Genomic DNA, 23,824 nt, shown 5'->3' on the forward strand with positions numbered 1-23,824 from the left:
ACTTCCCCTTCCCCGCTGAGCTCACGCACTCCCCAATAGAGCGTATCGTTCCTCGGCAATGAGCTCCACAGGAGAGAAGCCGACCAGGGTCGTCGCCGCCATATTATAATACTTACTTTGCCGACTTCTTCGTAGAAGAGTTGAAGTAAAAAATAGTGTCATAGTAAGTGGGACTGCAATTACTAACAACTCATTAAAGTCGCTTTTGAGTTTTGTTAATTTGTTTTTTAATTTTATTTTTTTATCTTTTTAATTTGATTTTTAATTTCTTTTTATTTGATTTTTTAATTTGATTCTTTTATGACTCTAACTGCAGATATGTAATCACCAACCCGAAAATCCCCAAATAGCCAATTTTAGGCCGATCAAGTACTTTTCAGATACTTCATTGATAAACGGACAGTAAGTGTTTGCAGCCGCCATATTGGATCCGCTATTTTGGAATTAGAAATTCTGACTATTGATTTGTAATCAGTAACCTCGAAAACTCCTAAGTAGTCATTTTCAGACTGATTTAAATGTTTTTAACTGACGTAGGCAAGTCAACTTTTGGAAATTGTAAATAACCCACTAATATTGGGTGAAGTAAAAAGTTCCGAACGTTTTTTCTCTTTATTTCGACGATGAAATTAACAAAGTTAGGATTATCGGATTTAGATCAAATATGCGCCGTTTGTTCGATAACTTTTGTCCATTTTGAAGGCAATTTCATAATTCCGCGATTGAAAAAGTCCTCGTCCCTATTGGTAAAAACTTGACCAGCTCATTTTCACAAGCCTCTCTTGAGGCCAGTTTTGTACCATCAAGAAAATTTTGCAAATGCTTGGAAAGGTGATAATCGCTTGGAGCCAGGTCTGGGCTATAGGGCGGGTACGATATAACCTCCCATCCAAGCTCTCGGAGCTTCTGGCACGTCGTCAAAGATGTGTGCGGCCTGGCATTGTCTTGATGAAACACAACACCCTCCTATTGGCCAATTCTGGCCGCTTCTCGTCGATCGCCTGCTTCAATCTGGTCAGTTGTTGACAGTGTAAGTCCGAATTGAGTGGTTGGCCCGATGCGAGCAGCTCTTAGTGGATAATTCCCTTCCAATCCCACCAAACACACAGTAAAACCTTCTTGGCCGTTTATCCGGGCTTGGCGATCGTTTGGACCGGCTCACCGCGCTTGGACCACGATTTTCTTCGCCTGTTGTTCTCGTATGTTACCCATTTTTCATCGCCAGTCACCATCCGCTTCAAAAATGAATCGATTTCGTTGCGCTTCAGCAAAGAATCGCAGGCATGAATTCGGTCCAAAAGGTTCTTTTGCGTCAATTCGTGTGGCACCCATACATCGAGCTTTTTCTTGAGACCAGCCTTATGCAAATGGTTCCAAACGGTTTTCTGGCTAATCTTCAGTTCCTGGGCAATGGAATAAGTGCTCGCATGCCGGTCCGACTCGACGATTTTCATGATTTTGTCGGCATTTTCGACGATTGGCCTACCAAAGCGTGTCTCATCTTCGATGTCCATATTACCAGAACGGAATCGTTGGAACCACCGCTTTGCTGTTGCATTCGATACTGTATTGGGTCCATAAACAGCACAAATTCTTTTAGCCGCCTACTCCGCTTTTTCCCTTTGGTCGTAGTGGTACTGAAGAATGTATCGAATTTTCTCTTTTCTTACCTCCATTTTGGAACGCTCTAACACACAACTGGCTTCACCAAACACAAAACTGTCAAAGAACTTTTTTTAAAACGTTATGTCACCTTTAAGTCGCAGTATAGAATGACCAGATTCGACGTATACATCGTGAGATATGACCTCACTAAAACCATCTAGCGGAAAACGCTCAAAACTTTTTACTTAACCCAATATAAACACAATCTTAAAAACATAACTTTCCCGAGGTTTCCGGAGGATTCTAATAGCATCATCGTGTTCACCAGATTGAAAATTTAAGGAAAAAATTTGTTTCCTGAGTTTGCCAGGACGAGGAAAATAGTCATTTCGTTTTTAAACCTCTCACTCTTCATTGGTTTCTGTCTCTCTCTCCCGAACGAAACGTTTCCGAAACAAAAGCCTTTATGGGGTTTCATACATCGACCTCGACATAACCTATCGATAGAGCCCAAATACATTAAAATCGGTGAAAGGTCACTTCTTGCGGTTCCCTTGTTAGATGAAATGTCTTATGTACCCAGCGTATTCATCAGACATTGCTCTGTCTGATTACCACTTGTTCCAGGCAATGCAACATGCCTTATCCGAACATGCTTCTAATTAGTGCGCTCCAATCCGAAAATGATCTGTCGACTTTACTGCCACCAAAGACACCATTTTACCGAGATGGAATTCCTCACTTGCTTAAAAGATGGCTTAAAATTAAAGAGAGTAATGGTGAATATTTTGAAAATTTTGTTTAACTTTCTCCTGAAATAAACCTAGAATTTAGCTGAAAAGTTTGTATTATTTATTTATATACCGAACAGAACGCGTTCTCCGTGCCGGTGTGCCCAAGATGACAATACCAGTAGCAAACACTACGCTGGCTTACCCTGAAAAAGAATTGAAAAAATTATCAAGTTTTCCTTAAATATCTCAAAAATATTAGACAAATAAAAAAACGTTTTAGACAAAAGTTGTTCAAATTAAGTAGTAGAAAAAACTGTAATAAGAGTTCCCATTCAAAAAACGCAAGTTGACCTTCAAATAATCTTGAAAATAGAGGTCAAGATCAAAGTCAAGATCATCATGAAGTAGCTCACTTAAATCCCTACAACTTTTATTTAGATCATTTTCCTTGAAACTTCAATACTGAAGAATTATTTGGGGTGGGATATTAAAATGGGACATCCTGTATAACGATAATCGAACATTTTGGTTAAACATGGTAAAACAAATTTAGTCCTTTTTTGTCACAAAATCCTAGTAAATCATCGACTGTTCTTGTATTTGTTCATCAATTTTACTTGTTTATGAACGTTTTTGATTCTTTTGTCGATTACACATTACATATTTTGGGTTCTTTCAAATATATTCAAAGTAAAAAAGAACAGGTTTGAAAAATGTCATATATGGGACATTCATTCGTAAACGTTCTATCAAAAGAATATGAAGACAATTGTAATTTAATCTATATTACGTTTTAGATTGTTTTTTTTAGCTGCGTCCAAACAAAATTTCTAATCAAAGTCAAATAAAAATTATATTAGTCACGCTATTCCTTGACAGACTGTATTATATATTAAAATTCATTAAATTAATATTGTTGTTCTTTGTTCCATTAATTAATTGTTGACTTACAGCATAATTCAGATTCATCAAAATAATAAACTTTATATTGTTAAATACAGAGCCAAGAACTGATTAGTAATGTGTTCAGAATGGAATGGTATGACCTGGATAAACATGACCAAAAATCATTATTAATAATTATGAAACGCAGTATAATTCCGATTGAGCTTACCAGTGCTTATGTTATTTCAATGAATCTTGATTCATTTATGAATGTTGGTAAATTTATATGAATGTCGTAGAATTTATCACTATAATGTATTATGGATGTAAAAAGTCATAAATAATATAAAAATTCTAACTAAAAATAACACTTATTGTTTCACAAAAAAAGTTAAATAACTGAAAGAGTGATGGCAAACAGACCTGTTTTTTCGCCCAGTATTTAAACCTCAAATTTCAAACCTTTTTATGCCAAATAGTACTATACAGGGTTGTCAAAAATGTGGAAACCATTTTTTTTTTGGTAACGCAGGGGAAATCCATCATGAATACTCCCGACCCTTTGGGGGGGTCAGGGGTTATGTCAGACTCCTACTGACTAAAACCCCTGCGGGATGTCTACCATTCGGACCGTTGTGAGGGGAGTTAGGGGAACTGCTCCCGCATTCCCTCCTCAACACCCCGGCCTCACAGCTCTTCGGGAGCCCCACGCCATCGAGTACCGCGCCCTGTCCCACTCAGTGAGTCCAGGGCACGGCCCCCCGGTCGGTTCCCCGACCGGGTTGGCCTTCCGGTGATTACTTGGAGAGGGGGGGCATCCACCCTCCCTCCGCGCCCCCCATTACTCCCCTCCAAAGGAGAGGGGGACGGGGAATGGAGCTCAGCCCCAAACCGGGCCACTCCTTCTCCTACCCTATCCGATGCCTAGGGGAAAGGCGGGCGGGCATCACGCACCCATCGCCCCCCTCCCCCCGCGCGTCCGAAGACGAGCCCGAGGCGGCCGAGGAGGCGGCCTCCGTCTAGCCGGTGGCTTGTCCTCCTCCTCGGCCAGCGCTCCCTCGGGCCCGCTGCCCAAACCCGGGGAGCGCCGCCCTCCCCGGGTTTGGGTCCGCCGCTGCCTGCGGCGGTCTTCGGGGCGACGCTCCCACTCGGCGGCCTCCTTCTGCGACAGAACACTGCGACAGAAGAAGGCCACCTTTCCCCATACTTCCTCGCTCCCGCACATGGCTCTTGCCATGCGCGGGAGCGACAATTCATCCTCCCCGCACCCCACTGCCCGGGCCAGGACACCGCGCTCCTTGCTCCAAGCTACACACTCGGCCAGGTTGTGGTGCACGGTGTCGTCCGGCTCCGGACAGTGGTGGCACCCGGTGGTGGGCTCCTTCTTTATCTGGTGCAGGTAATGACCAAAACATCCATGTCCGGTCATCACCTACACCAGATGAAATCCGCGATAAGTCCGCGCCCCCTCCTGCCTGCAAATTCTGCAAGGCAGGACAGCCGTCGTCGTCAGCTGCCTGAACTCCCGCGGGGCAGACATCGCGTCCGCCCACCGCTCTTGAGTTCGGGCAGCCACCCGGGACCCCAGGGCCGTCAATTCCCTGGCCGTTAATTCCCCCCTTTCGCGGAGCTCCTTGACTCTCCAATAGAGGATACTTCGTTCCTCGGCAAGGAGCTCCACGGGGGGAAGCCGACCAGGGTCGTCGCCGCCATATATGAAACGGAGCGGTACTCCCGAATCGCCCTCACAGCCACCGCCCTCAGCGCCTGGCGCATTAGGCGTTTGCTTTGAGCGGTAGCCAACACTTGGGGCGCCCATATTAGCGCCCCATAGAGAGCGATCGAGAGAACCACTCCAACATATAGGCGACGCGCGTGCCAACCCGGACCCCCTGGCTCTGCATTAGTCTGGCTAGGGCCAGACCTGCCTTTCTGATCCGGGGGGCCAGATCCCTGAAATGGGCCCTAAAATTCCACTGGCCGTCCAGCGTCAAGCCCAGATACTTTATGCTGGGCCCGACGCGGACGCGGACTCCGTCCATCACGACCTAGGTCTCCGGTGGCGCCCCACGGCTGCCGTCGTGAAAAAAGACGGCCTCCGTTTTTTGGAGCGCCACCTTCAGACCCAGGTTACGAATGGTGCCCACCACCGACGCCAAGGCCACCTCCGCGTAGAGGTGGGCCTCCCACCAGTCCTCCCCCTCGGCTACCATTAGGGTGTCATCTGCGTAGCAGATGACATAGCAGCCTGGGGAGAGGGGCGTTCGCAAAATCCTATCGAACGCGATGTCTCATAGCAGGGGGCCCAGAACGGACCCCTGCGGGACACCGCGTTCCATTATCCGCTGGCCTTGGACCCCGCCCTGAACCGGATAGGCGAGGTCCTTGTCCTCAAAATAGGCTACTAGGATGCGGCGGAGATAGGCAGGCACTCGATGGTGCTCGAGCGCCCGCCCAATCTCCGGCCAGGGCAGGGTGTTGATGGCATTTGTGATATCTAAAGATACCGCCAACAACACCCCACCCCCCTCCACGACGGCATGGGTCCCGGACGTGCTGTATGGCGTCCAGCGTTGACCATCCGAGCCTGAACCCATATTGCCTGTCATGGAGGTCCGGCCCATCTGAGGACAGATGCCGGACGAGGCCGTCCGCGACGATGCGCTCCAGCATCTTGCCCGTCTCATCCAGCAGACAAATCGGCCTGTAGGCCGGCGGTCCGTCGGGTGTTTTGCTCGCCTTTGGGAGGAGGACCAATTTGGCCCTCCTCCACTCCTGGGGGAAGAACCCTTCCTTGAGGCACCCGTTAATCACTCCCCTCATGGCTGCGGCCATGTTCCCTTCGCCGAGGGCGAGAGCCCAGGCGCGGCCAGGAATGCCATCGGGACCAGGGGCTTTGCCCTTGGCCCCCAGCTTCTTCCTAGCCCTGGTGAACTCCTCTGAAACGACCCTCAGGTCCTCGTCCCAGTCCTCTTCCTCAGGGGCTGGGATCCGAGGGGGGCCCCCTCCACCCTCAGGAAGAGGGTGTTGAGGAGCCCCTCAAGGTCCTGGGGGTCCATCGACTCCGTCGGCGGGGGCGCCCACCGACGGATCTTTCCGACCGTCCGTTTGTACGGGCGCCCCCACGGGTCTTCATCCAGGGAGCTCACCAGTTGCTCCCAGGCTCCCTCTTTAGCCTTGGCTATAGCGACCGTGACGGCTTTTTTCGCAGAGCGATAGCCCTCTTTTTCCCGCGCGGCGTCCCCGTCGTTCTCCCGGGCCCGGGAGTACTCCCGCCTGGCCTGTATACAGGCTTGGCGGAGCTCGGCGATGGCCTCGCTCCACCAATAAGCAGCCCGGCGACGACGGGAGTGGGACCGTGGCATCGCAACGTCGCATACCGACGTCACGATGCCCGTTATCTTCCTAGCCCCCTCCAGGGGACGAGTAACTCACTCACCTGGCTCCTCTCCTAGGTGCCAGGTGGCCGCGAGGACGGCCGCCCGGAACATGTCTGCGTCAAGTTGACTGAAGGCCCATCTCGGAGGGGGGAGCCCGGTGCCCCCCCTAGGGCGGCAGTTCAGCACTTGCGGAGGGGCTCGGGGACCGAGGGCCCAGAAAATATATCTGTGATCAGATAAGTTCTCGCCCTCAGTCACCACCGCCTACTCCCGGAACATCCGGGCAGCCGAAGGGAAGGCCCAGGTCAAATTAATGACCGACTCCCCATTCGTCCGCACACAGGTGCTGGCCGACCCCCTGTTCATCAACAGGAGGCCGAGTCCCGCCGATCGCAGCGTCACCCCTCTGGGGATCCCCCTGCCGGGGACTGCAACCCCACTCCGTAGAGTGGGCGTTGAAGTCCCCGGCAAACACGACGGGTCGGGGAACGGCACTGCCGCACCACGTACCCGACCTCGTCAAGGATCCCCATGACGTAGGGCAGTTCGCCGAGACCGGCCTCATTTTGGCGGGGGTGAAGATACACCCCCACTATGGTAACGGGCCCCCAGTCAACCGCCACGTACGAGGTCCCCTTCTTCCTGCATTTGCAGGGAGGTGAACCCATGGCGGGATGTGCCACCACGGCCATCCAGCTGTCCAGGCTCCCGAACCAGTCAAGGCTGGATACTGGGATCCAGAACGGCTCGGCGACCAACCCTAGCCCGGCCCCCAGTTCTCCCAGTCCATGGACAAGGAGATCCTGGGCTCGTCGGCCGCGGTCAAGGTTGGCCTGCAAAAGTATGGAAACCCTTAAATAATTTTTGTAAAAATGAAAATATCAAAAAACGGTAAAATACGTATTTCAATCTTTCAAAAAAGCTACTTTATGACATGGATACTAATCATTCCCCATCCCCTGGTACGCGGGAGTAAAAGGGGAGTTGAAAATTTTAATTGGACTAAGGGTCGAGTGGGGGCTCATTTGAAAGGTCATTTCATAACAAACGCACCCTTAAATTTTTAAGTCGCTACGACCTCCCCCCATTAAAAACGGCTACCGGTCAAATTTCGAAATTTCATGCACTTAGTGTTATCCAGGATCAACTATGTGGAAATGGTATGAATCTGATCCCTTGTGCGTGCGTGCGTGCGTGCGTGCGTGCGGCTAAACAAATGTGAATTTGTTGTATGTATAATCGTGATTGTTTGCAAAACAGACGATTGGTAACTGTCATCTCTCTTTAATGATTCAAAACCTTTTACTCCGTGTTTTAAAATAAATTTTACTCAGTGTGTTAAAGTAAGTGCTGAAAGTGGCTGCCATTTACTTCCTGACAATATGCCAATTTTTGATAGAATGCAGAAATGGCTCTACGATTCGTCTCAAAAGGTATCAAATCTATTTCATCCCTTATTCGCTGTATCAATTCTTGGATGCTTTCAGGTTTTGTTTTGTAAACCTTACTCTTCAGGTGTCCCCATAGATAATAATCAAAAGGAGTTAGTTCTGGTGACCGAAGTGGCCAATCCTCTCCTTCCTCATTTCTGTTTCTTCTTCCTATCCATCGTAATGGAAAAGTCTCATTTAAAATATGACGTCGCCCTAAACCAAAATGAGCAGGAGCTCCATCATGCTGAAACCATATTTCTTCGAATTTATTTGGAAAAATAATTTGTATGGCTGGAATTAATTGATCTACATGTAATCTGTCATACCTTTGAGAGTTCAGATTTTCTTAACAAAAAAACGGTCCTATTAAGTAGCCATCTATTATTCCACACCATACATTTATTTTTTGTGGGTATTGTGTGTGAGTTTCCAGCACGCAATTCGGATTCTCATCTGACCAGAAATAAAAATTTTGATTATTAACTTCTCCCGTTAACGTGAAAGTTGCCTCGTCTGTAAAAACAATTTGATGAGGGTACATGGGCCGGACATATATTAATGCCATCATTCTTTCACAGAAACCTATACGACGCTTCATATCTCCGTCTTGCAATTCTTGAACCTAATTTGTATGGATGGAACTTATTTTTCTTTAAAATTCTCCAAACGTACTTGAGAGCAATATCGTGAGTTTGAGCGGCTCTGTTAATAGTTGAACTGGAACCTTCAATAAATGTCTGCAGAACATCAAGTTGTTTTTCTTCGTTAATGGCAGGTCTCCCTGATTTAGGGCTATTGTTTACGCTACCAGTTTCTCTGAAACGTTCCATTGTTTTTAAGACAGTGGACTTATTAATTCGACGATTCGGATACGTCTCATTAAGTAATTGAGCGACAGCAGCATACGACCGCTCGTTATCACCCCATTCACGCATCATGAGGATAGTGATTCTTTCACGTTCCGACAATTCTCCAACCATTTTTAAAACGTTTAATTTTTAATCAGCCTAAGATCTGTGAGAACTGATTTTAAGTAGCCGTGAGAACAACTGATTTTAAGTAGCCGTGAGAACAACTGATTTTAAGTAGCAGTGAGAGCAATTGATTTTAAGTAGCCGGTTGATCCTGGATAACATTAAGTGCATGAAATTTCGAAATTTGACCAGCCGCCATTTTTAATGGGCGGGTCGTAGCGACTTAAAATTTTAAGGGTGTGTTTGTTATGAAAAGACCTTTCAAATGAGCCCCCATTCGACCCTTAGTCCAATTTAAAATTTTCAGCCCCCCTTTTACCCCCGTGTATCAGGGGGGGAATGATCGGAATCCATGTCATAAGGTAGCTTTTTTGAAAAATCAAAATACGTGTTTTATCGTTTTTTTATATTTTCATTTTTACAAAAATTATTTAAGGGTTTCCACACTTTTGACAAACCCTGTATAATGGGACATTAATTCCAGAGAAATTTTAAGATGGGCATAAGCACAGTTTTGGAAATATGAAGGGGTGAAAGTGATGGTTTCTCATAATCCATGAAAGTATACGAAACTATTCAAGTGTCCATACTAAGGAATAAAATATATATAACAAAGTGGAACATATCGTTTCGTATGGATTTTTTTAAGCCGGATTCAAATATGACCCTAGTTTTCGTGTAGCATACAAATTTCCCGAAACAGATGGAGTTGAAGTGATACTTGACACTTTCTTTCTTCTTTTGTTAACGGGGGAAATCTTCATGGATACACCGCCCTCCTTAGCAGGGAAGGCAGGGTTATGCCGGACTCTTACCGGCTAAAAGTCCCCCGGGATGCCTACCAGGTGGGTCGGAGTGGAGGAGTCGGGGGAACTGCGTCGACATTCCTTTCCCGGCATCCCAGCCCTGGGGCTCTGATGAAGCCTCTCGCCCAAGTGCCGCGTTCTTCCATGCAGGGAGGGGCGCTGCGCCCCGACCGGGCAAGTTGCCCAGTCGGGTTAGCCATCCTGGTCTACCAACAAGGGAGAGGGGACATCCGCCCTCTCTCCTAACCCCTCTCGATGTCGAGGGGGGCGGCGAGTTGGACCCGTCCCAAACCGGGATACATACTCCCCTTTCCCTCCCTTACCATCGCGCGGGAGTGGGGCAGACTATAGGCCTATCGCCCCCCCCCCCCCCGCGGACGGTGGCCAGTCCATGGTGGTCGAGGGAGCCCCCGAGGGATCGGGAACGGCTCCTCAACCGGTGCCACCTCGGGCTCACGGTTAGGGAAGCGTCACCCGTCCCGTCGCCTGTAACAAATACCGAGGCGACGCTCCCATTCGGCGGTCTCCTTGCGGGACATTACGTCCTCCGCAAAGGAGACCGCTGACCATACCTCCTCGCTCCCGCACATTGCCTCCAGCATGCGCGAGAGCGAAAGGTCTCCCTCGGCGCATCCCACTACCCGAGCAAGGACACAACGCTGCTGGTCCCATGCTTCGCACGAGATCAGCAACACTACATCGCACGGATTGGGATGCTTTTCTACTATGAGTCACCTTACCTCTCACATATTGAGGTGCTTTTTCAATATAAATCCCCTTGCCTCTCACAGATTGGGGTGCTTTTTCAATTTGCATCGTGAATGAGAATTAATACCTTGATGACAAATCGAGAGATCAGGTGTATTTGGATCATCGTTCGTCTGGGATCTTGAGATGATTTTTTATCGATTACTAAGTTGTTACTGTTTAATCGATTACTAAAATAACAGTTTTTGCATATTTTACTCTGTGATGGAATGGGGTTCAATTCTTCTAATTTTCGTTTCTTCGGATTATTTTTTCGCAAATTGTTAACCATCAACAAATTTGATATATCTTCGAAAGAAAAAAATGTATCATTTTTCGATCTTTTCTGATCCTTACTTTTTGATCCTACCTTATACATTTAGTGGAAGGTATTGTTTTATTGAAGAATTAACGATCGTCAAAATATGAAAAAATATGAAAAATATGAAAAAACGTGAAAAGACAAGAGAATGTAGAAAAAATAGTGATGAAACAAAAGAAAAGTAGCGAGAAATGCATTTCAACAATCAACAAACAAGAAAATGGAGAACAAAGAAACAAGTAACATTAGGATAAACAAAATGGAGAATATTATAGTCTTGAGCGAGACAACTGTAAAAAAGAATTTTAATTAGACTTGTCGAAAATATAATGATGATTTTCAACGTGCAAATACATAAGGTTGTTTGTTTAAACAATCTGTGGAATATACTTTATATGATAGTAAACTTTAACTGCGAGAGAACTTGTGAGTGCGTCATGTAACGAGACTCTATCTTTCAATTTTAGTATTTCCTCGGTAATTGAATTGCTTCAAAGATTTGATCAGTGATTAATAGAGAACGTATTTTTAGGGTGCTTTATAAAGCACCCCTCCCCACATAAATAAAATAGCAGTGAATAGTTGATCGTTCATTTTCTAAACAATGAATCGTAGATGATCCATTCGACAGAAAATACCCTTAATATTATGTGAACTTTAGCCACGTATGCTTCCTTAATCAAAGCTGCGTTTCGCATGCGGAGTTTCATCTGGATGAAACGTAACGTCTGAGGTTGTCTACATAGTGAAGTTGTTTCATGAAACGGAACAATTCATGGACGTTTTTGCACTTGCGCATTCATGATATATGTAGGCTGCGTTCCGAAGTTCTCTGCCAGTATTGAAAATATTAAATGTGTGAATTAATTCGGTCTATTTTTTTCTTCCAAAAAAAGACTTTAGTATGAAAAAACATAAAAAAGTACATTAATCAAAGTATTTACCATCGCTTGCTATTATTTTTTCCCATCTGTCTGGCAGTTGTTGCATTCCGTGATGGAAAAACGACTCGTCCTTCGAAGCGATCCATTCATTGAGCCATTTCTCTATTTCTTCATAATTGTTGAAGTGCTGGTCCGAGAGCCCGTGTGCCATCGATCTGAACAAATGATAATCGGATGGAGCAATATCTGGTGAATACGGCGGGTGAGATAAAATGTCCCAGCCAAGTGCTTCCAAGGTGGCCTTCACAATCTTTCCAACATGTGGCCGAGCGTTATCGTGCTGAAAGATCACTTTGTCTCTTTGCATATTCCGGCCGCTTATTCTTTAATGCGTTGTTTAAACGGATCAATTGTTGTTGATAAAGTTCGGCAGTGATAGTTTGGCTCTGTTTTAATAGTTCATGATACACTACGTCCTTCTGGCCCCACCATATACAGAGCATTACTTTCTTGCAGTGAATATTCCGCTTTGGTATCGATGTGGATGGTTTTCCTGGGTCGCTAATGGGTTTCCTTCGTTTGGGATTATCGAAGTATATCCACTTCTCGTCTCCAGTCACAATACGATGCAAAAAACCTTTTCTTTTTTGCCTGGCAAGCAAGATTTCAGATACGACTTTTCGCCTCTCGGTGTCTCTTTTTTTCAGTTCGTATGGCACCTATCTTCCTTCTTTGTAAATCTTTGTAAATCTTTCCCATGGCTGCAAAACGCACAGAAATTGTTGATCAATCAACATGCAACAATTGCGCGAGCTCATGTTGCGATTGACACGGATCTTCATTGATTAGCGCCTGCAATTCCTCGTCCTCGAACTTCTTCGGCTGACCTGAACGAGGTTTGTCATCGACACTGAAATCATCACTTTTGAAACGTCGAAACCATTCTCTGCATGATTTATCAATGGAAGCATTTTTACCATAAGCTACGAGCATTCGATAAGCTTCAACGGCTGTTTTCTTCAAATGAAAACAGAAAATGAGAACTTCCCGGAAATGATGCTTTTTTGACTCGAATTTCGACATTTTCGAATCAGATAAACAAGATGTTATTGTTACAAACCCAAATGTTTATCAACTGAATATTATTGCCAGATATCAAAACTAAAAAATAAAACCTTTTGCAGACATTAGAGGTTAGAAAATTACATAATACAGCAATTAACCGCCAGATGGACCATTAATTCACACACCTAATATATAGTATACGTGACACAAACTAAGTATCTTCAGTACTAGCAGTGAATTTCGGAACACAGCCATATTCCTTTGTGATTTACGACATTATATTTGGTGACTGGCGTAGAAACGGAATTGCCCAGCCTGGAGCCATCTATTGAACCATGAACCATGACATTATATTTGCAATATTATATTTTATGTAAAAGACATGGAATACATATTTATAAGTGAACCGAATGGAAATATCATCACGGATGTATCAGGAAATATCCTGGTTCGAAAAAATCTGAAGAGTACTTTTACTTGTTGTAACATATACTTTTGGATATAAATTATGTAAAATTGTAAAAGATCATGTAAAAATTAACTATTATGTAAAAAGATTACAATAAAATCACAATAAAATTAGTGTTCAAGAATAAGTGTGCCGTCCTAGAGACGCGAGCAGAGCCCGCCTGTCCTGCATGGCGGGCGGCATGGATTCCCGGCGCCGGCTTACTCGAAGTTGGCGCAGCGGTCTCGCTCGGCGAATAGCTCCAGCTGTGGCTGCTGCGAGGCGCGCCACCCGACTCCGCAACTAGCGGGCAAAAATCCGCCGGCCGGGTATATCACCCAGCGCAACGGCTGGCGCGGTGCCTTCGCATGGCCCAACACCGATTGTGGCATTCTCTGGTATTTGGTCTGTGCGACTTATAGCGCCCGTCTTTTTTCGACGTTCTTTCTAGGCTTTCCTAGAGCACTTTTCGCGCGTAGTCAAGATTCAAACCAACGCACTCTACATTCTGCTGAGTTGACTGTGGTGCCAATATATATCCTGCTGGGTTGAGGCTTTACACAGTCTGTCCCAGATACGATGAGACTGGTTCCATCAAAGTTTTTAGCGCACCGATATCTATGAGTGAATGATGGTAGGTGAATGTTCTATACCCTTCATCTACTTAACCTCAAAATTTGAGCGAATTCGGTTGATATTTCACTGAGGTTTGACATTTTATGTAAAGTCACTTTGTGTACGTCGGTCGAAAAACCAACTTTTAAATTGGGTAAAAGTGGTGCAGAAACGTACGAAACGCTAAAACAATGTGTACGGGGATGAATGCATGTCCCGTGCACAGGTTTTCCATTGGTTTGGCCGATTCCGTGACGGTCGTGAGGACCTTGCAGACGATGACCGAACACTGCCGCCAAAAATCACTCGCAATGAAGAAAACATCGAGAAAGTCAAAGAAATTCTTCGAAGCGACCGCTGTGTGTCTGCCCAGATATTATCTGGGAGTTCTACAACGATTGTGGGCCAGAATTCGACGAGTTTGACCGGAATATCGAGAGCCAGGCAGTTGATTTTTGTTGCACGATAATGCATCATCGCACAAAGCCATCATGGTACGTGAATTCTTGACCAAAAAAGACATCATTGTTATCGATCATCTACCGTATTCACCTGATTTGGCTCCGTGCGACTTCTGGCCAATTTCCCAAACTGAAATTGGCGATGAAAGGAAATCGTTTCGATATCATCCCGGTCATCCAAAAGACTTCGACCGCCATACTAAAGGCCATTCCAGCCGATGAGTATAAAAAATGTTTCGAAAAGTTTGTTGAACGTTTCCAGCGCTGTATTGACTCAGAAGGGGACTATTTTGAATAAACAAGAAGAAAAAATCAAAATAATAAACGCTTTGTATTTTTTTTAGACCAGTCTCATTGGATCTGGGACAGACTGTGTATGGTGAGAATCGACTTTAGCTTTGAGTTCGCCTCGTTGCCACGATTCAGGAGCGAACTTCATCGCCTCCGTGTGGAACGAGTAACTCTCTCTTTCTGAGCGTCCGTCGAAGACCTCGGCTGTTAGGAACGACGTTGCCGTCTCCTTGGGAGTTTTGCGAACTTTTTCTTGCCAAGTATCCATCTAGGATCTTAGTGCGTTCAAGAGCGACGTGGTCGCTTCTTCGAGAACTCTGAGCTCTTTGTCCAAGCGCCTTCAAGGCCTTGGCTAGTCGCCCCGGAGCAACTCAGTCGTCTCTCGCATGACACAAATACAGCGCGTTCACGTGCATTTCCACACTTCTCAGGAACGTGGCAGATTGCAGGCCTTTTCGTCCGGAAAGGCAGGCCATCCGAACCGACGGAGGTCGTTTCATTCTAACGCCCGTGGACGTATCTGTTACGAGTGTTTCACGGGTCTTCGACACAGATTTACGATCCGAACGGGCCGTACGAGACCTGAGTCTACTACCATCCTTGACTCCGATCCTTCTAATAAGGGTGTTCCGGCATCCACATATCTTCGCTCACTATTGAGCGGAGTCGCAAACAATTAGATATCTTTAAATCCATTAATAGGTCCTACCTACAAGCAAATAACATTGAACTTAGATATAAAATTACAAATATATTCTTTATGTTTATATTAAAACAAAACTAATAGAACATAACAAGAACCTGCAATGCACTTCTACATATATTTAATCATCGCACTTTATTAAACCACGCCATTCTGCGCATATCAGACGTTTTTCGTTGGAATCTCAAGCAGGACGAAAAGTTGTCGTCTGGGCGTTTGGGAATTGTGAAATGGAACGCGATAATAACGTCACACCTTGGTAAACGGAACGGTTTTGAATAAAAAGTTGTCGTCTGGACGTTAATACGGAACGCACCCCAATACACTCTGACTGGAAATCATCACTTTCACCTCCTTTTTTTGTTAACGGTAGGAAAATCCTCATGGAAACCCTCGCCCCTTGCGGGAAGGTGGGGTTATGTCGAAGTCTTACACCCACTACTAAACCACTGAAACCCCACCGAGATATCTACCAGCCGAGCCGGAATGAGGGGAGCCGGGGGGAACTGCATCGGTATTCCCTCCCCGGCACCCCGGCCCTGGGGCTCAAAGTTGAGCCCCTCGCCCAAGTGCCGCACCCCCAAACGGGGGTCCCACCCTGCCTTCGCTATAAAGGAGCTAACAACTTTAACTTACGTTGTCCCGTCCTCTTAAACCTCCATCTGCGCACTCTCCTGCGCTGGTGAAGGTTCCGCAGCAGGGGAAGCAACCGGTGCTTCCCCTTTTTCCGGCACTGCCGGTTGATTTGAGGGCGAAGATTATTCCCCCTTCCCCCCCACTCCTGCCTCTGTGGTAACTGTTGTCGCTACAACTTTATTTGCGGCCGCGTTAGAGGGCTGAGACTGCGCGCTTTCTTTGCTTGCAATCCCTTCCCTCCGACGCGACACTCGAACCCGGCTTACGTTTTTGACGCTTCTTTGGTTTCCTATCTTCAGCCCGGAGGACTACCGCGCATACCCGGCCGCCCATATGCCCGTGGCCTGGATTTTTATCAGATAATTCGCACGGAAGGCACCGCGGCTCTGCGGTGCACTCCGCTACAATATGGCCTCTCCGCACCTGAAGCAGCAAATGCCAAGACATCTTTCGGACTTTCACCCTCTTGTAGCTCCGGAACCGTGCCTATGCTCATCTTGAAATTTTACTGGGATTAATATCTCATCTAATAGTACTATTTGCCATGATAAAAAATTTGAAATTCGAGGTCCAAAAAATGGACGAAATTTACCATCACTTTTTAGAAAATTTGAGACTTTGCAATATAAAATATAAAAAATCTTTAAAAAATTATAAAAATTCCAATACTAATTTCGACAAAATTAGTAAACTAAAAAGCCAACACGATTTGTCAACGTAGTTTCATAGTCTAGTAAAGTTGTGTAAAATTGTGTAAACTGTAAGAAAAATAGGCCAGGAAGAGAAAGCCGTCGCTGCATTAGTCACTATAATTTAAATCTAGTGGGAGGATGACTTTTTTATTCAACACCTTAATGTACGTGACAGATTCATTATAAGATTTATTTTCAAGATTTATTTTGTTAAACACAAAATATGGTATCATATAATAATAACCTATCACGCTAAACTAAATCTTTATATCCTGTAAATAACATCTTTAATATTAATTATACTTCTTCTGAATAAAATAATATTTTCCATAATCCTTAGTTCAATGTAAAATTAGTTCCATATAAAAGCTCTATATAAAAATAATTTTAGTCCTATAATACTATTATAGTATTAAAGTCCTCTATAAAAGATCCGGGAGAACTTCAAAAAATAATAATTAATAAAATCTTGAAATAATAATTAATAACTAATAATAAATAAAATCTTAATAATTAATAAAATTTTAATAATTAATAAAATCTTAATAATTAATAAAATCTTAATAATTAATAAAATCTTGAAATTTCAAAAAAGAAATCTGGGAAGTACTTCAAACAATTTCATCTTCCCACTAGTATTTAAATTGTTGCAGCCAACATTTTACAACGGTTCTTAATAACTTATATTTTTTATTAATTATTTATATTTAGCGATATTCTTTTATATTTTATACAATTAAATTTTTAACGTTGGTTTGTTATCATCAGAATTTCAATCTGAACGATATTTACAAGAGTTAGAATTTTCATATCGTTTATCGTTAGCTTCCAAGTACTTAACGATCTAATACCAAAAATATAGTATTGCCTATGTTTATGATGACATAGCAACTGAAGCGCTGTACAGTAAATAGAATTGCGACAAAATGCAGACGCAAGCTAAAAAGTTCGTATTTTTATAATCATTTCCCAAATAATAAATTTAGTTCCTTGAAATGTCATTAAAATAAATAAATAATTCTCATTTGCAAAGTTGTTATAAATAATGCGCAAAATAATCATAAACCTTACAATTCAGGCAATCCTAACTTTTCATAAAATAAATTGGTTAATTTTAAAGAACTATATTTTTTTCCCGTTCATATCAGTATGAATCTTTCTTTTCTATATCTAATCGATTTTTCTTTGGTTCAAAAAATTCATATGCAGAACAGAAAATAGTATAATTTGGAATTTAACAAACATTTTATTAATGTCTCGAAAAATATTCAAATATTTAACGTTCTCTCGCTCTCTCTCTCTCTCTCTCCTTCATCCCTTTCTCTCTCACTACTCCCCTCTCTCGACCCCCTCTCTCTCAGCCTCTCTCTCACTCCCTCTCTCACCTCCTCTCTCACCCCCACTCACCGCCCACTCTTTCTCTCACTCCCTCTCTCCCCTCTCTCTTTTTCACTCCCTCTCTCTCTCACTCCTCTCTCTCCCCCTCTCTCACTCCCTCTCTCTCACTGCTTTTCTCTTCACGTTGATTTCAATAAACAATTTTATTATATTTAAAATTTTGATTTTTTGTTTAAAAATTTTCTACTTCATATGTTATCAAAGTCACTCTTCTGAATAACTTTAAAGAAAGTTTTAACTGTTATTTATTAATTGTTAAGAAGTTATAACAAAACGAATTAACTTTAAGTGAATCTGGTAATAATATATGAACAAAACTTTCGCACATTAATAATAAATGTTATTAGTGAATAAATAAAATTATCTTTTAGAGACCAATCAAAGTTTCCCCCAATATTGTTTTATTTTCATTGACCTGGATATGTTTCAAAATAAGAACTTTAAACACTGTTTTGCAATAGTTGAAAAAAGTTTATTAAAAAATTATGAGACAAAATTTCCTTACATTCTGTTTATAGAATACGGATGCAATAAAAAATGTTTCCATCGAAAAAAGTCAACCTGGGCCTTATTAGACCCAAAGTGATTCCTGGATCATTAAGATTAAGTAACACTATACCCAGCTATCACTCACCAATCTGAATGAAACTTTGCTCTCTTATAAAGCATTGGAAAATCTGTTTTTTTATTCCTCCAAAACGCTTTTTAATCCCTTGACTATTGGAAGCAAATTATACCTTGTGGGACAAAAATACGTTGACACAAAGTAATTCTGATAATTATACAATAAAACTTGGTATCTTAAGATTTTTTGGGTCGCTGAATCCGAAAATGATATCTAAATTCCAAAATTAGAATACCCAGTTTTATAAAAATATGTTGATTTTTTTAAATTAATATCCGCTATATTAGATGCGCCATTTGGAATTTTGGAAAATTAATCTCAGATTTGTAATCATCTGCTCCGAAAATCTATAGTATCACTTATCAACGTAATTCGATAAATTCAAAAAAATATATGCTTCCAAGGATTAAACCTATAAACCTGACCGCCATATTACTCCGCCATTTTGTATTTTTGTTTATAGATTTTTTTAACAGATTTTCAGTTTGTAATCGGTGATCTGAAAATCCCAAAACATTTATTCTTGCTACAATAAACACATTTTCGACTTTTTATCTGCCATATTGGAAATACTATTTTTTTCTCATTATAAATTTTATGAGCTGCATCCAGATTTGTTATTAGCGACCTCTGTAACCCGTAAATGTCAATTATAGGTAAAATAACATTTTCGAACTTTGCGTCCGACATACTTATCACAAAATTTGCAAAAATTATACATTCTTATAAGCATATATTTTATCCTACAAATTAAAAATTATAGTTTTGTCAGTTTGCTATCTTCCAATACAAAAATTAAAATGTTAATACTATTATACTCTGACAATAGTTAATATTAATCGTTAATGTCGATCTGACTTGTAAGTCAAACTCTAATTTCCAACTTTCTAATGGTCAAAATTATTGCAGTCGGCTCTTTATTGAATTACATATCAATCTGTTCGTAGATTGTAAATCCTAAAACATTAAAACATTAAAACCTACATTTTGCAACTGTTCATGGGACTTCTCATTAAGGTTTTTTACAACAACCATCGTACATCAAGCATTGATAAAAGCAGTGTTCTCTAAATTTTTATGACTAATGTTTGCATTGGACGTTTGTGTATAACATTCATAAACGTGTATACTTATTTAATCCTTTTTGTTATTATACCATTGTTTTCATTCAACTGCAAACTTACAATTAGAATCTCATAATGCCGATGAATTAAAAAAATATTTTGAATTTATTGGGTTGCACTTTCAAGGATCCAATATACAACATCGAATCCAGTATAACTGCTGAGGAAAGATCGTTTGCTTTTTATCTAGTAGGTTTGATAAAAGATTCTGCTGATAGTCAATTATTCATGGATAGTTATGATACTTTATGCTACAATGATTCTAGCGTGATTCCTGAAACTGTTACAGTTACAGATGAGCCAAATTTTCAAAACCCTATCCAATACGATGAAGAATCAGGAGGTTTTGCACATCTTGAGAATAAGAATAGGGCAGTAGAATTTTGGCGTTTAGGGAAAAAAAAAAGTTTGGAAACAGTGCAACATCAATTCGTAAAAGTTAAACATCAGAGGATTATCAGAAGATACAGATGGGAAGAACATGTAAATAATAATGGAGCAAGAACTGACAAATTACTTCATATTTGCAAGTACGTTTTAGAACAATTTAATAGCGCATCTGATAGATGTCTACTTATTCACGATGTAGATCTGAAAAGATAGGCATTGAAGGCTAGAGAAGATATTCAATTGCCTTCCAAATTATTTAAGGTTTTATCGAGATGGGTGCACAATTTTAAAATACGTCATCGTTTCGAATACGGAATCGTTTCGAGAAAATAAATAAGTTTGTGAATCAAACACAGTTGTCAAGTAGAATCGAAATATCGCAAGAGACTTCTAACTTCGTAAACAAAATAAAGTCAGAGATTCGTGTAGAAGGAGAAGCCAATGTCTATAATTCCGATCAATTGGGTTTCAATCTCGAAACATGCTGGTCGTACACTTTTCTTAAAAGGATCATTAAAGGTTGAATGTGTTGCTCAATCTCTAAATTCTTTAACATATAGTTACACAATACAACCGATTATATCTGCAGGCGGCATATTGAAATCCCATTTATTGATAGTCTTGCAAGAAACAAAGAATTCGGACCTATAATAGAAAAATAAATTTACAAAACTGATAATATTTATGTTTACCCTTCTGAGAAACTGACATCTAACCTTATCATCAAATGGTTCGAAAATACTTTCTGATCTAGCAGATGAGCAGAGAGATTTATTTTATGTCTGGACTCTTGGACAGGGTAAACAGAGAAAACGTTTGACAATACAGATAAGGGCACTAAAGAAATGAAAATTCTCGCTATACCTGCTGGAACGACTGGCTTCCCAGCAAACACAGAATATAACTGTTATATAACATAGGAGTAACATGTAATATAACATATGTTATACTCTAGTCATATTGAAGTTATATAATTTGGTTTCATAATTGTAATATAATTGTGTTATATATTTGTTATACTGTTTTGTTATAAGCTAGAGATAACATAATAATAATAACATAACAGTAATGTAACACGTTATATAACAGTAATTACGTTCATATTACATTGATGTTATACAAAACAACTATTCATGCAATCCATTAAAAGCTGCAAATGCTTTCTATTACGAATAAGGGTGCATTCCGATAGAGAAAGAAATAGCAAAGCGGAACAGTAACAAATAAAAGAAATAGTGGAAAGCTAATCAATCAGAAATTCCGTTCCGCTTTTTTGTAGATGCTTTATTTTGTAGTTCTATGTTTTTCTATGTTATTTTATAGTTCTATATATTTTTAATGCCTTCATCGCGCTTAAGCAGACCATATTGCCTATTTATATTGACGTTTATAATGCATATTTATATACATACTGATATGTATATCCCCACAAAAAAGTACATCGAATCCACGTGGAACGCATTCACATGAAATCCGCAAAACCACATGGATTTCATGTGGTCACAATATTCCTATTTTCGTGGAGATATCCGCACTTATACTATTTAAACATTTAAGAACACTTATATATTATACAAAACTCACATACAAAAAATTTCTTCAGGTTTAATATTCTTACTTGTTCGATTTTGAGTTGTTTCATTAAAATATATTTTTATAATATTATTTTTAGAAATAAAAACTGTATTTCATTGAAAAAGACCATGTTGATAAAAGATAGGATTTGAAATAATATTTTTCAAAAGTGTCTTTAGATTTAGTAATTAAAATTTTTTATTTAGACTTCCTTGAATTTGTTTCAAACTATTTTTTATGTTAATTATTATAAAACTCCATTACCAGTAATTTTGAAACACAGCCTATACTAATATTCGTCGCATATTGAATGTTGTTGCGTTGTTTTCATTTTTGACATGAAAGGTTATAATGTTCTGTGAATACTGTAAGGACACATTATATAAGCACAAGTCACAAGAACATCGTTGGAGTCATTGGGATAACTGCGTGCACTCGACTGTTAGGTTAAACAAAGTCTAGCATGGTCAACACATGGGAAGGGTGCCGCTTGGAATCGAAGCTATAGACGGATGCAAGACGCGAGAAAATTAGGAGTAAAATTTTTTACATAATAATAATATTACAGTTATATAACATTTTAGTAACATATGATATTTTTGTTATGTAACTGCAACTTTCTATGAGTGGGAAATTACAACTAACATGTATATTGCTATAACGTACACGTTATATTACGTGTTACATTTGGTTACATTACGACAATGTAACTGTTACGTAACTGTGTTTACTGGGTTAATACAATCACTAGATGTATATATATTTAGGCCATGAAAAAATTTTCTGAAGCACTTTCCAGATTTTGTTCGTTTGTACATTAACATTATAACATTAACTTACATTTAAGTAACAATATTTTGAAAATTCAATCGCTAATACATAACCAGTTTTCATCCCTGCGCTTCGTGAACATGTTTAAATATGTTTGATGAAAAAGCGGTTACATTTCAGATAAACCAGATAAGTGTGAGACACCTGTTGATTACTGCTTTAAAAATGCTGGAACAGACTGTAATTTGTGCAATAAAATTGTAATAATAAAATATGCACGGTGTACAAAATCTCTCTGCATACAGCACTTTTTTGCAACACAAGACGGAAATTTGCCACACTATTGTCATGTATATGTGAAATAATAATCATAAAGGTTATTTACCTTTCCCAGCAGACTTCATCTTGCGTTTGGTGGCCGCATAGACTATATTATTCCCTTGGTAAACCGACGTACAGCATATCTTGCCTTCATTGGCTGGATGAACTCACCATCTTGCCTTCATTGGCTGCATGAACTCTCAATCTCGCCTTCATTGGCTGGATGAACTCTCCATCTTGCCTTCATTGGCTGGATAGACTTTCAATCTTACCTTTATTGGCTAGATGAACTCTCGGTATTCTAATTTTGGAATTTTTATATCGTATTCGAATTCAGCGACCCAAATAAATCTTAGAATACCGAGTTTTATATAATAAATATAAATATAAATATAATAAAATAAATAGATTTTTTTAAATTGATATCCGCCATATTGGATCCGCTATTTTGAATTTTAAAATTTTGATATCATATTTGGATGTAGCGAAAAAACCTTAGAACACCAAGTTTTACGACCATCAGAGTTACTTTGTGTCAACGCATTTTTGTCCCACAAGATACAATTTGCTTCCAACAGTTAAGGGGTTAATAAAAAGTATTTTGAGGAAAAATAAAAAACGGATTTTCAATATTCTTCAATGTTTTATACGAGAACAAAGTTTCATTCCGATTGGTGAGTGACAGTTGAGTAGTGTTACTTATTAGATCCTTGGAAGTAATATTTAATCGATTCTAGCCTAAACGGGGGTATTTAGAACTCTATCGGCATATAGGGTGTTTAATATTATCGCCCCAAGCAAATATGTCAAACAATATGGGAAATGCGGAAAAACATTTCAGACAAAAGTTGTTTGGTTCGAAGGGGGACATAAGATGGTGTCATTGGTTTGACCTTGAGTGAACGTGCCAAGGTCACATGGAGTTACACTTTATTTTTT

At 41.1% G+C, this 23,824-nt stretch overlaps 1 protein-coding gene across 1 annotated transcript in view; it reads left to right on the top strand.

Annotated features, from left to right (window-relative positions):
- LOC112590661 (odorant receptor 49b-like) overlaps positions 1–23,824 on the top strand; it is a 117,912-nt gene that overhangs the window by 66,324 nt on the left and 27,764 nt on the right. Inside the window, exon 2 of the mRNA XM_025307894.1 lies at positions 3,341–3,496. Within this exon, the coding sequence (XP_025163679.1) occupies positions 3,341–3,496 (156 nt within the window). The remainder of the gene's footprint in view (positions 1–3,340; positions 3,497–23,824) is intronic.

Source organism: Harpegnathos saltator, unplaced genomic scaffold (genome assembly GCF_003227715.2).
Source record: "Harpegnathos saltator strain DR-91 unplaced genomic scaffold, Hsal_v8.6 scaffold130, whole genome shotgun sequence".
NCBI classification, from domain to species: domain Eukaryota; kingdom Metazoa; phylum Arthropoda; class Insecta; order Hymenoptera; family Formicidae; genus Harpegnathos; species Harpegnathos saltator.